We start from the raw sequence: 15,192 nt of genomic DNA, 5'->3' as shown, positions 1-15,192 counted from the left end.
TTTTTAGAGTCACTTATTTGCTTTAAAAAGTCTTTTAAAGTGTCACTGACGTCATACACATCGTACGACCAGAGATACTGCTTTATGGCAATCCTTCAGTCACTCTGGTGCGTTCGCGCTCTGCACTTTCTTTTCTCTCGAGGCTAGAAGAGTTTTTGTTTTGTTTGTTTCTGGTCCCGCTTCGGATGCCACGATGCCATCAAGTGGTATCTCTGGTCGTAATCAGTCCTTCACTGACCAATCAGCGTTCATTAGCAGAATGCTAGCGTGTTATGGGCAACAGCAACTCAACCTGTAAGAAATCAAAAGGACATAAGTACTCGTTCATTCAACTTTCGACCTATAACCCATGTTGAACTTGCAAAACCTACAATCAGATCTGAGATTTCTCAACGGCGATCGGGTGAAAGAGACAAATTTAGCCGTCTAGCTCCATAGACTCCCATTCATTTTGCACTCATGGGCGATCGGCCCCAGTGGAACTCTGGTGGTACTACAACCAAAATTCGGTACAATAGGACTTAATAGGGAGTGGGCAGGCTCTCCGTAGACGGGCTCTGGTACAATTGCCTCTGGAAAGAGCTGATGTTCAGTTATGGGAATGGGCCAGGGGGCCAATGTTTCATACAACATTGCCTTCCCTGGGCGCCGCCATTGATTAGCGGACCCCCACCTGCTGTTAGCATTCCATTGACTCCCATTCATTTTGGCGTCACTTTGACAGCGAATAACTTTACATCTGAGGCGTTTAAAGACTCCATTTGTCCATTATTTCTTACTAAAGAAACACGAAAATGTATAAAAGGCTCCATTACCTTGTATCTTACGTTATGGCCCCGTAGAAGCCGTTTTTGTAAAAACAGGCTAACGATTGCATCATACTGTAACCACGCGACTCTCTGTCGCACACTAGAGAAATTACCGTATGGACAGGAGGAGAAGCTCGCGGGCAATCGGGGGGACGTGGAGGCAAAATGACAAAATAATTAATCAGAATACTTAGCAAAAGTTGCTCCTGCTCCTAGCTCATGGACACCTCCTACTCTCACTCTCCGTCTCTGCAAGTTTCGGAAGGGAATGATTCAGATTGATCTTGGCACAGCCACTAGAAGACAGACAGGTTGCTCACATCACATCTACGTCGTCAAGCTCAGTTTGAGTCTGCGCAGTACGCTCGACCATCAGGAAGTGAGTGCTTCTAATTGACTTCACTTTTCTCCGTTGAATCCAATGGGGTCGCTGTGTCCATTTCTGTTACTGTCTATGGTGGACGTGGTAGACCAATTACAACAGACTGGGCCATCTGGCCAATCAGAGAAGAGCAGGTTCTCGGAAAGGAGGGATTTAGAGAGACTGATTCATCCATCGAGTCATTTGAGAATCATTGAAAAATGTGGTGATGTGCAATGTATATTATGAGAAAATTAAACTGTTTTTTTTACTTTAATGCACGTAAACCTGTTATAGGAGACTCCAAAACGACATTATGAGCCTTTAAAATAGCATAATAAGGGCACCACATTATTCCATTCTCCACTTTGCCTTCCTTGAGTTGCAATGTTAATCAGAAACAAAGCAATTATCCCCAATTCATCAACAACTCCTTAATCAATCTCTCCAACATGAGAGATTGAAACACGACTATGAAAAAACAAAGTCATGGTTTACACGTCTCATACTGTACAAGCCGATGCATTTGTCATCATTACCTTCCGAGCGAGACTGATGGTAGTGCAATGCAAGTAAATGCAAACCAATTAATAACAGCAGAAATTGCATTAAAGCATTGTGTCCTAAAGCGAAAACCACTAGAACTGCTCTAAAATGAACCGTTAACCACTTGAAGAATCTCTGTAAAATCTCTGTGGAAGATTTTTTTTTTTTTAAATAAATGCATAAAAACTGTGCAGAGTAGCCCTATAAATCTTGTTTACATTCAAACTAATGTGATCGACAGTTAAGTAATAATTTGCGGATTACGGCAAGTGCATGTTTTTGATATTATCAGCAGATTTAAACATCTAGTGGATTGTCCAGCCGTCAGAGGCTGATGAATGACCACTCATTAGAATTGCAAAGGCTGTCAGCTGCCGCAGCGGAGCGTGGCTCCAGACAGGGTTTGACAGGGCCACCAGACTCCATCGGGGTAATTAATTTGCCACATTCTAAAGGACGTAGGGTGTACTTCTCGAAATTAGGCCGGTAAGAGAAGTGGCAAAGGGTCATAATCAATTGATTATCATGACGACTGAGATGGAGGCAACATGGCTCTTTAATGATTAATGCTTTTGTTTGTGAGCTTTCAGAGAAACCCTTCCAATGCTAATCAAGTCCAGATAAGTTTAGCTTAAACCAAGTTTGACAAGCTGCAAAGCAATGCCAGCACATGTATTGTGGTAGCAGAGAACCTAATATGCTGTCTTGTACTATATATTGATGGTCAGTGTTGGGGTAATGCATTGCATGTAGTCCGATTATGTAGTCCTTAATGTCCTTTATGTAGTACTTTTTTGATGTAACAAGTAAATTAACTCATTACTTTATAAATTTACACATTCAAATTTTAGTTACTTAAAAAAAAAAAAAAAAAAAAAGTAGTGCACATTACTTTTCAATATTTTGAAAATACTCTCTCTTCTCCATAATGTAGACACTTGTAGTCCTAAGTACTCATTCGTGCAAACACATTACTTTCCACTTTCAATAGAACAAGTTTTGTACAGGAGGTACATTTTTTTTTTGTATGGCATTCATAGCTCTAATTTAATTTTTAATTTAATACTGTGAAGCTGCTTTGATACAATCTGTATTGTGAAAAGCGCTATATAAATATACTCTAGGGTCATGAAATGTGTTCAGAATATGATAATATTCTAAATGTGTTTTTAAAAGAAAATGACAGTGTATGTTATATAGACTGTGTTGTTGAATGCATTACTGTGTTGAACACTTGCAAAAAAGAGCTTATCAGTAAAAAACAACAAAAAAATAACATTATTTTCCATAAAAGTAATTTGATTAGTTTCTTTTTAGGGAGTAACACCTATAACTAGTGCTGTCAAATCGATTAATCACAATTAATCACATCTGACATAAAGGTTTGTGTTTATATAATATATATGTGTGTGTGTGTGTGTGTGTGTGTGTGTCTGTGTGTATATATATATATATATATATATATATATATATATATATATATATATATATATATATATATATATATATATATATATATATATATATATATCTGTCAGCTGTTAAATTTAAGTACACAATTAGATAATACCAATATAGGTCAACCAATTACCAAGCAATGCTTAATTTTGTTTAGTCTGTGGTATAAAAAGGTCGCATTAGCAATTAAAGAAAAAACACTTAAGCAAAACATGGTCAGGTCAAAGTGTCTGAATAATTTTTGGTCCCAAATTTTTATAAATTCTACTGGTAGTCCACTGTATGAAGAATTTTTGGGTGTAATATGTCACAGTTTACCTCACTCTAGTCTAATAATAGACTATTATTTACATAAATTAACTATAGTGTCCTAACATCAAAATATCAAAAATGATATGGTGTATATATATTATATATATATATACACCATATCATTGTGTTTATATATATATATATAAACACAATCATTTATGTTAGATGCGATTAATCTCGATTAATCAATTTGACAGCACTAATTGTAACATCACTTTTCAAAGTAATGTTCCCCATTTTCCCCCAAGATTTCAAGGTATAGTTTGAATCATTAAACATTATTAGAGTCACACTGTAAAGGCAGAACTTGAACTGTAATTAACCAAATGAAATGCAACAGTACTGTGTGCTAATGAGTGTTCTCCTTGGGGAGCATTTCTGTTATTGGTGCTGAGTGGGTGGTACAGGCTTATTCCCAGAACAAGATGATACATCAGTAAACGAAAACAAGGCTGGTACAGAGGCACAAAATCACTAAACGGGTCTTACACAACTACATTGTTCCTTTCTGGATTCACCTTTCAAGCTGACATGAGAGAGCTGCTCGCTATTTTGGTCTGACGTCTTTCTCAACAGAAGTTGACTGATTTGAGGTGCTCCTATAAAGAATATGGAAAACCTTACGGTGAGTTTCAGATGGTTAGATTTGAATGAATCAATTATTAAATGCAATTAAATTAAATGCAATAAGCTCCAAAAGGGACATTTTTTATCACAAATAAAGGGTGTTTGTAGGCACATCGCAAAGTGGAGGGCCTAAAAGTCGTAAAATCACTGTAACTGTGATGGATTTGAGTGGCTTATTGGTTTTAACTGTGGCAATATGGTAAAATATAGCACTGTTTAATAACAGTTACATTTTGAAATCATTCTGAAAGTAGTTTATAAACAACTCTGCTGAGTAGTTTATTAGGCGAACTGTAGTCCATTTATGGTTTCCAAGCCGCATAGAAACTTGACACATTAAAGGGATAGTTTACCCAAAAATGAAAATTCAGTCATTATTTACTCAAGTTGTTCCAAACCTTCTGTTGAACACAAAAGCAGATATTTTGAAGAATATGGTTAAGCAAACAGTTGATGGACCCCATTGACTTCCATAGTATATAAAAAAAAATATATGGAAGTCAATCTGGACTAGAAACTGTTTGGTTACCAACATTCTTCAAAATGTCTTCTTTTGTGTCCAGCAGAAAAAATAAACTCATACAGATTTAGAAGAACTTGAGGGTGAGTAAATGATGACAGATTGCTTAATATTGTGGAAGCTGAGACATTTTTTTCAGAATTAATGGCATTGTAAGTTATAATGGTGAAAATACACCAAAAAAAGTCACCAGTATCATTAACATGAGAATAATACATCTAAATATCAAATATTAAGTTTTTGGGTTTGCTTCTTGAGGTTTCACCATCTAATGATGGTTTGGTGGGTGTTTTTAACATCTCCTGTGTCCCGTCTCTTTGAGCAGACAGACAATTGGAGGGAGATTGTGAACAAAAAGCTTCACTTTCCACCGGAGCTGATCCCTGCAATCCAAGAGGGCAACATGGCCTGGGTGGACAGTCTCCTCTCCCTTGGTGATGGGATCATCCGTCAACTGGAAGAGTCTGAGGATCGGTTATGGAGGGAAGCGTTGAACCTCTCCATCCGACTGGGCGCCGAAGACATCATGACTTCCCTTCTTTTGGGCGTCAAGTTTGACTTCCGTCAGATCCATGAAGCTCTACTGGTGGCTGTCGACACCAACCAGCCACGATACGTCAAACACCTCCTGGACCGCCTGGATCAGGAAAAAGGCAATAAGATGGACGTTCGTTCCTTTAGCATGGCCATCTTCGACCACTCGATCGACGATTCTCAGTTTGCACCGGGAGTGACGCCACTAACGCTGGCCTGCCAGAAGGACCTGTATGAGATCGTAACTATGCTGACCCAGAGAGGCCATGATATTCCCATGCCTCACTCAATCTCGTGCGCGTGCTTGGAGTGCCGTAACGGACGGCAATACGACTTGCTCAAGTTCTCGCTGTCCCGTATAAATACGTACAGAGGCATTGCCAGCCGCGCGTATTTGTCGATCACCTCGGAAGACGCCATGCTCAGCGCTTTCCACCACAGCCGAGAACTGCGCAAACTGTCTAAGAAAGAACCAGAATTTAAGGTGAGCTCAGAAAAAAATGGTCATTCATTATCTGAAACCATCATAAATAACAAATTCAAAAGACAAATCGTCAACATAGTGTCGGCCCAGATCCGGCCCACATCTGGTACACGTGGATTCCACACGGCCCAGATGTGGGCCGAATCTGGGCCAACACTATGTTGCTGTCTGGGCTGTTTTTCATGAACCAATCTGCTACCAGTAACTGACTTCTTGTTTTTACATGCATGTCCTTTCGCAGATTATGCTTCATAATTTGTTAACATACACTATAAATTAATTTAAATTATTTAATGGTGTTATTTCATCAGGTAAAAACATTTTAAGCAAATAAATCTGTTGATTTTTGCCATTACCGCCAGATAAACCTTTGTGAGCATGTCTGTTTGTGCTTTGAAATCATGCCAGTGAAAACTCCATTTCAAATCTCTTGCACTTTAATTGATTGTTAGCATTTCTTTCTCAAATCTCTTTATTGATGTTTAGCCTCAGTACCTGGCTTTGGAACAGCTGTGTCAGGAGTTTGCTGTGGAGCTTCTGGGAATGTGCCGGAACCAGAGCGAGGTCTCCACCATCCTCAACAGTGCTGAGGGGGACAGCGAGGATGAAGAACTAGGCCTAGATGAACAGACATTTGAGGAAGGCATCCCCAACCTCGCTCGTCTTCGCCAGGCGGTCAACTACAATCAAAAACAGGTAAATCATCTTGGTTTAATTGCAGCAGATAACTGAAAAAGGTGATATAAACAACAATTTAACAATTTACATTAAAGGTGCAGTAAGAGATTTCTGAGAAACACTGTTGATATTTAAATTCAACCCAAAGAAACACACCCCTCCCTTCATTGCTCCGCCCACAAAATGCATGAACACGCAGTGGATTGTCTCCTTATCATAGCTGAAGCAGAGCAAAGTAATGCAGCACAAAAAATGACGTCAAAGGAAAACAAAAAAATTAACATACACGTAACCTGTAACGGTCACCAGCTGGAGTGCCCTTGAGAGCCACCAGAGGGCACTCCACACCAGACTATTGTCACTCTCACAAACTACATTTCCCAGAACTCACTGCCCGGACTCATCACTGATTGCATTCACCTGTGTCTCATTACCCTGTTAGTCTCAGCCTATTTATTCCATGTTCACTCACTGCGAAGTTTTGTTTTAGTGTCACACTGCAATTCCAAGCATTCTCCCTGGTTTCATGTCTCTTGGTTTTTGGATTTCTTGGCCTGTTCCCTGGATTACTCTTTTGCCTCTGACCCCTGCCTGTTTGTTTGTTTGTATGTTTGTTTGTTTGGACTGCCTGTGCTTGACCCTCTGCTTGTGTTTGATTATGATTCTGGATTACGCCTTAAAATAAAGCTGCATTTGGATCTCACGGCCGTGTCTCGGAGCAGTTTAGTGATATAACCGGTCCTACTCGACCCACTCCGAGCGGGATTCTAACAGGCGTCTCTGGCATGGGAGGTGGGCGGGCTAACGAGTCGCTAGCGTGCCTCTTGAGGCCAGGGGAGTGAGGTTTACTCGCCAAGCTCTTACTGGTTGGCCTCCATTACAAACAGTAGCTACACAAGAGTATACAAGCAAGAGTTGGTTGTTAGTCGCCAGCAGTATAGCATCCAGACAATAGTAACAGACTGTCCTGTTACTAGCTAACATTACAACAGCATATCTTGGTTCTGAGAAACAAAAACAATGTTTTACACATTTAAATATGTTTAAAAATAATCTCTTTTTTTTTTTTCTTTTTTTTTGCATTTTAGTTTTAGCACATCAAGTTAAAGTTGGCATAAAATGGAAGTTGAGATAGTCTTTTCTTCCTTATTGTGACGTATATCAGAGTGAAACGGCTTTTTGAACAAGAAAAAACGCAGGGAGGGACTTGATTTTGTCCAAGGGCAATTGATTGGATGGTTGGATGTTTGTGGTTTGCTATTGGTCGATCTCATGTGAGTAACAAGTTCTCAGTAAATACAGAAGAGAAGAGATGTCGCTGCAAGAGGGAGGGGAAGAAGACACATGAATAAAAAAAATAAAAAAACAACGTGCACGGATAAATCATTTACAATACACTTATATATATATATATATATATATATATAGTTTATTTCATTTCAAGTCGTGACAATTATTATTATTATTTTTTTATGGTTTTAGTTTTAGTAAACTATAGTAACCCTGGTTCAGGTAACACACTGCCCACACAGACTGGTGTATTTGAGGAGAAACACAGGGCATGTGAATCTCATCTTTCAAAAGCTCACAGTCATTTGACCCCTGCGTTGATGCCGTATGGGATGCCTGATTGATTGACAGTTGGCTGGGAGGCCTGACTGTTTGTTTTCCTTGTCTAGTTTGTGACTCATCCCATCTGCCAGCAAGTGCTCTCCTCCATTTGGTGCGGGAGCCTGTCAGGTTGGAGGGGAAGTCGAACTGCTTGGAAACTGCTGGTGTCTTTGGGCATTTTCATTACCATGCCAGTTCTGTGCCTTGTCTACTGGATCGCCCCAAAGTCCAAGGTAAATTGAGTCCGTGGTGAATGATAATAGTTCAATAACATCATAATAATCAAGAAATCAAATGCCACGGCTGATGTAAACAGCATTCATACAGGTTTCAATGATTTATTTTTGTTCTACCAGCTGGGTAAATTGCTGAAGGTTCCCGTGATTAAGTTCCTGTTACACTCTGCATCATACATGTGGTTCCTCATCACTCTTTTGACGGAGTCGATTTTCATGGAGATCTACCGTAGCGATTTCGCCTCCCGGAAGCAGAACATTCTCCATAACTCTCTTCACATGATATGGGTTGCAGGTAGGTCATGTTGACAAATCATTTAAAGTCACTTAAATCTATTTGTCTTTGAGATGGTCATGCAGAATAAGGCATTTACACGTGCTTTAGAAGTACTAAACAACAGCATGTGTGTGTGTGTGTGGATGGATGGAAGAATGAGAGAGAGAGAGAGAGAGAGAGAGAGAGAGAGAGAGAGAGAGAGAGAGAGAGAGAGAGAGAGAGAGAGAGAGTGATTATTATCTAAAATGGACATTTTCATTTTTCTATATTGGTAGGTTTCTTCTGGTTTGAGTGTAAGGAAGTTTGGCTCGAGGGTTTGAAGAGTTACTTCTTGGATTTATGGAACATTCTGGATATGATGGTGCTGAGCATGTATCTGGCATCCTTCACACTGCGCATTCTTATCGTGCTAAAGGGACATTTCCTCTGTCAGGACTCCAGCACACAAGAGCTGTGTGACTATTTCACCAACACAGGTGACATCTCACAAAAGAAAAAAAAAATGTCTTTAACACACCATATATTCTTGCTGCTATACTGAATTAATATATAATAATGTATATTACTAAAAGTAAAAAAAAAAAAAAAAAAAAAAATACATATATATATATATATATATATATACACACACACACACACACTCTCACATTCATACACAATTACATTTTAAATGATTATTATTATTTTTACATTTTAAATAATCTTACAAACTATTATTATTATATTTAAAAGATAATAATAATAATAATAATAATGTTAAATGATACTCAAATAATAATTATTGTAATTTAATTTAAATAATAGTATTATTGTTAATTATTATTACAATAACAAGCATTCTTATAAGTAGTATTTATAGTAGTAGTATAATTGTCATAATTTTAGCATTATTATTTATTGGTATTTAATAAATACATTTAAAATAATAATAATAATAATAATATTTATGCCTTTAAAAATAAATTTAAAATGAAAATAATAATAATAATGTAAAAAAGTTCATTTAAAACTACTACGATTATTATTATTGAAGCATATATTTTGATCATGTATCCGAACAGTACGAGAGGACTGGAAACAGGAGGATCCTCAGCTGATTGCAGAGACTCTCTTTGCCGTGACCAGCATGTTGAGTTTCACACGTCTCGCCTACATTCTGCCGGCCCACGAATCCCTGGGAACCCTGCAGATATCCATGGGAAGAATGATCGATGACATGATGAGGTCAGATCTCGGGGTTTGATCTTCGCGATCGCACGTCCGATACGCTTACAAGAGGAAGAGTGGCTTTCATCAAATGTTTTTCTTCCTCTACAGGTTCATGTTCATCCTCATGATTATAGGAACAGCATTTTTGTGCGGAATAAATAACATATACGTCCCATATGTTGTGTCTGCACATCTTGGAAGGTGATTAATAACTTGTTTGCATGTAATTTCACGTGTTTGGTTGGAGATGAATAATAAATGTGTTTGTCTTTTGTATTCCTTTTAAGATTTAATGAGACATTTAACTTCCTCTTCTGGACCATGTTTGGAATGGCAAACCAAGAATATGTAGACATGCATGATTACGCTCTGGCTGAGTTTGTGGGAAGGATCTTCTACGGGATATTCACACTGCTCATCGTAATAGTGCTCCTGAACATGCTTATTGCCATGATCTCAAACTCATTTCAGAGGATTGAGGTGAGCTAGTATGAAGAATGATTTTAAATGATTTGGTAGGAAACACTGTAGTTTTAGCACTCAAAAATGAAAATTGCATTTATTTACAGTTCATGTCGTTTCAAACCTGCGGAAAACAAAAGACGACCATTTTAACCTGACCCGGATTTTTTTTTTTTTTTTTTTTTAAATTGAGTGTTCATCGGAGGGGTCCAAGACCCCATGACTTTTGTTGCACTTGAACCAGGAATACACTAAAAAATAAATAAAAATTATGGATTCGAATTTAAAAAAAGTAACAAATCCTTCCCTCGTGGTTCAAATTGACCCCCATCGGAATGATTGGAATGCGAGGAATGCTTCAGTACACACAGAAAAACCTAAAAATTCTCAAAATTCAAACTAAAATAGGCTAAAACTTTACCAAAAAAATAATTATTTTATGTCTACATGTGTATCTGAATACATACTGAAGAGAAATGACTTTAGGACCCGGAGGAACGGCGCATTTGCTCCAAATATAGATTTACGTATCTCTTGTTCAAAACGTCTCTTCCTCACAGGATGATGCAGATGTCGAGTGGAAGTTTGCTCGCTCTAAACTCTACCTCAGTTACTTTAGGGAGGGTCTAACTATGCCAGTTCCCTTTAATATCATCCCATCTCCAAAGGCTCTCTTCTATGTCTTAAGGTAGGAAAACTTAAGCCATGTCAAACCTTGTATAGTGACTGCATGATCTCCCAGAGTATGTGAACGTCTATGAGGTTCTTCACCTTCAGGACCAGATGTAACCTTCATGTTCCTCGCTGTTTTGTGTAGAGGGATCTTCCAAAAGATTTGCTGTTGCTGTACAAAGAAAGCCCCAGAATATCCTCCCATCACATCTTTGGTGAGTATCCGAGAGGTTTTATCACTGGATCCTCTTTAATTCTTGGTTAAATTTGGCTGATGAGGTGTTTTTCATACTTTTTTTGTAGTCTAGCAATACCCTGAATAACAGCGGAGGTCAAGGTGAGGGCAGAGTGCCATACCGCCTGCAGGTCACCAAGGCTCTAGTGCACCGCTATATTGAAGCTGCACGCAGAGAGTTTGAAGAGAGCAAGCGTAAAGGTAGGACATATTTTCGGCATCTCTGGGTAATCATCCAAAAGCATGCAGTATTTCAGGAAAAGCCACAAGAGTGACACATACAGCATTAGAGTACCTAAAAATGACATTTTCAGGGTGCTGTGGCCTAGTTGTCAAAGATATGTTCTAGTAAACACAAGGTTGTGGGTTCAAACCCCAGAAGGGGATCCTTCAGAAAGACTTCACCTCAAGTTTCTCCAGAGGAACTGTCTCTGTAATTAAAGAATGGAATAAGTGGACTAGAATACAAAATGGATAAAAGTGTCTGATTATTTAATATTTGTTTTAAGACAGTTAGGCTACTTCTGATCATCTGGGATCAACACTTGGAATGCATACAGTATCACTGTAGTGCATACTAGAGCCAGGGCGCATGAAGTAGGGGCGCTGATTTCACGGGTGTATAAACGCATTTGTTTTATCAAGAAAAATAATACATTTTAAATCAGTAAACCTTCAGTAAGGAATTTAATTACAGTTTAAGTGGGCTACAAGTGTTATAAGTAGATTTTAATTTTACACAGTTTACTTTCTTGAAACTGGAATAGTCTATTATTCTTTTGATTGACGCACACCAGGATCTGAAATTAACGGGGGCTAGTGGCAAAAATGCTAACAAAAAATGACAAAAATGCCTCCAAACTAAAGTTATGTGGGCAAAAACAAGCCTCAATGAAGTTTTCATTTTGTATTTATAACTATATTTAAGCAATATCACACAAACAAGAGTGCACAGTAAAAAATTATATAATCAATAAATTATGACATGTTTTAACACATCAATACAAGATTCAACTCATTTTTTAGGTCAGTTTAACGTAATTTAAGTTGAAATGACTTAACCAAGGTGAGTTTACTTAATCATTTAAGGCAGCAACTTTTTTTATAGTGCAGTTTTCCCCCGAACAGCATATTGCAAATGTGAAATTGATTTTACAGAACATATCAAACAAGAAGTTAATATTAAGTAACGTACAGTAATTACATACAAAAATGCTTTTTTGTCAATCCTATCTGTTTTTGCTCCTTCAAAGAAAATAGTTCCAGACAAAGCCACATCAGAAATGTTTCACGTCTGTGAGCAACGTTTAGTTCTTGAATGAATCAACGTTTCTGAACAAATTGATCTGAATGAATGATTTAATGGTGGGTCTGTAAGCTTTTTTGATGAAATCTGAGAGATTTCTGTCCCTCCATTGACTGTCCACGCAACTACCACTTTGATGCTTCAAGAAGTTCATAAAACTAATCCATATGAATTGAGCGGTTTTGTCCAAAATTTTCTGAAGAGACACGATCACTTTATATGATGAAAAGACTGAATTTAGGCTTTTAGTCACATAAGTTAACACACAATAAGTGACCGTAAAGACATTTGTAAATATTTAGATATTTCAAAGATTTATATTTCAAATAAACTGTTCTTTTGAAAATTCTATTCTTCAAAGAATCCTGAAAAAAAATGTCCATTCTAAGTATAAATCACATTTTAAATATAGGTCTATATTAAAATTATGGAAGCTGGTTTCCATTGCATTTTTTTCTCGCAAAGAGTTTCTATCTTACAGTTCAGAGAATAAAAGTCTGAATGGTGGGATACTTTTTTCTTTTTGCAATTGAAAGGAAAAAAATTGTGAATTGTGCGATGGTTCCTTTTTTAATTTTACTCAAGTTATTTTAATTCGTAAAAATATTTTACAACATTACTATTTTACTGCATTTTTGGTCTAGTAAATGCAGCCAAGCATAGGAGATATGTTTTTTTTTTTTTTTTTTAAATGCTAGTGTATCTCAGAAATAAGTGGTTATTTCATATTTTTAATCCAATTTTGTGTAAAAAAAAATCTCAAACCTCCCAGTCTAATGAAATGAGGCAAGAAAGCGTAGAGGAAAAACACTTTGGCAACACTGTGCAGTTTATCATCCAGGAATTTCATGCATGCAAAATGTGTGTTATTCATGCAGCAAGTACAATGCTATTATGAACCTTGCCATTGTCTTTGTGTTGTTGTGATGCTCAGATGTGGGGAACAGAATCACCGAGCTGAATAAAGTTGTGGGCCGGCTGCACACCGAGATGAAGGACTTCCACCAGAAGCTGCAGTGGCGGCGCAAAAGCGAGCCAGACCAGGCCAACATTCTGGGCAAATACATCATGGGGGCAAGAAACAATTTCCGTGACTTTGATAGGAATGAGGCCATGGGGTGTGAAAATACAAGTCTGCACATCAGTACGCAGCTCACAGAGGAAGAGGACGAGAAGAAAGGAGAGATCGTCTCAGAGAGGGAGGAGTCCGAGTCCGAGGGCCCCGTGGAGCCCGTCCCAGGAGAACAAACTGCTTTTGAGACTGCTAGCACTCCTGATGTGTGAGAAACAAACACTGCACTGCCGTTCCCTGGCAAAATATCTAGTGAGAAGTTTCTAGATACATTCAAAACACTTCACATTACTGATCAAATTTGACATACTGTAGTCAGGTTTAATATGTAATTTGTATCGTTACTGATATTTGAATTAATACGCCTAGACAGATCAATCTTTTTTATAAGATTAATGAGGTTTAGATGATGCCAACAATATATGATAAATACATTTGCTGAGTGCTCTGTTTACTTACATAAGTACCTTGATAACCTTAAACGAAAATCACCAAAAATGAATACAACTTATATTCCAAAAATAAAAGCACATACTATTTTCATGTTGATAGATGACCACACTGTGTTATATTACGATCATCAATGACAAAAAAAAGCACTTTCCACAAAAAAAAGATACAAATTAAGTCATATTTTTGAATGTTTTTGAAAGAAGTCTCTTCTGCTCACAAATGCTGCATTTATTTGGTCAAAAATACAGTAAAAGCAGTAACATTGTGAAATATGTATGTAAAGTGTAATTTATTCCTGTGGTCAAAGCTGAATTTTCAGCATCATTACTCCAGTCTTCAGTGTCACATGATCCTTCAGAAATCATTCTAATGTGATGCTCAAGGAACATTTCTGATTATCAATGTTAAAAAGAGTTAATATTTTTGTGGAAACCATGATAACATTTTTTGAGAAAGTTTAAAAGAACAATATTTATTTGAAATTAAAATATTTTTAAGCGTTTGTTATTTTGTTCCAATTCAAAGTTAATGGTTAAAAAATAAGTGATGAATAAAGTGACAAGGTCCCATTCGTAAATGTTAATGCATTGACTATAATGACTAACAGTGAGCAATATTCTTGTAGCATTCATTAACCCTTGATAATGTTAGTTAAAAAAAAAAATGCATTGTTTATGACAACTTTAAGTTATGTTGTTCAAGTTTACAGTGCATAATGTTACCAGATACAACTTTTGATTTTAAATGCTGAAATTAACATTTACTAAGATTAACAGATGCTGTAGAAACATTGTTAGTTCAGGTTTATAGTGTAGTTAACAAATGAAACCTTACTGTAAAGTGTTACTTTTTTTCTTACTTTTGGGAAAATATAACTTTACAGCGTGCAAAGCAACAGTTGGCAATACAAAATATAATAAAAAGCAGTAACACTTTACAAGGTCTCGTTTGTTAACATTAGTACTGATATGTAAGGATAATGTATAGAGAGGCGGTCGTTATAGCGAATAACAACCCCGACAGGTTGAATCAGCCTGAAGGGGTTGTTATTCGCTATAACGACCGCCTCTCTATACATTATCCCGCTTATTACACTACCTACAAAATAAATAAATAATTTGCCACGAATTATTGATTTAAAAAGGAGTTTATTGATTTAAAAACGATTGTATTGCTTCCGCCAAAGAAAATAGTCCGTTCCGCGTCCATAGCAACGCGCTGTCTTTCATGGCAACGGTCTGTTATACTTCGCAGCGGTCTGTTATCAAGAAATAACAGACCGCATTCTACATTGCAATTCAACCAAGCCATGTAATAAATATATAAACTA

General features: G+C 37.2%; 1 protein-coding gene across 1 annotated transcript; it reads left to right on the top strand.

Moving 5' to 3' along the window:
- Positions 1-4,096: 4,096 nt before the first annotated feature.
- trpc2a (transient receptor potential cation channel subfamily C member 2a) lies at positions 4,097-13,634 on the top strand (the record flags this gene model as incomplete). The annotated part of the gene is made up of 13 exons (XM_079886080.1): positions 4,097-4,111; positions 4,959-5,651; positions 6,138-6,347; positions 8,009-8,173; positions 8,297-8,471; positions 8,729-8,929; positions 9,515-9,677; positions 9,771-9,863; positions 9,950-10,142; positions 10,685-10,812; positions 10,942-11,011; positions 11,100-11,232; positions 13,272-13,634. The coding sequence occupies 13 exons, from the start codon at positions 4,097-4,099 to the stop codon at positions 13,619-13,621; spliced, it is 2,589 nt and encodes an 862-aa protein (XP_079742206.1). The 3' UTR covers positions 13,622-13,634.
- Positions 13,635-15,192: the final 1,558 nt, after the last annotated feature.

Source organism: Squalius cephalus, assembly GCF_949319135.1.
Source record: "Squalius cephalus genome assembly, chromosome: 11".
In the NCBI taxonomy this organism is placed as follows: Eukaryota; Metazoa; Chordata; class Actinopteri; order Cypriniformes; family Leuciscidae; genus Squalius; species Squalius cephalus.
This window is presented reverse-complemented; position numbering and strand designations above follow the sequence as displayed.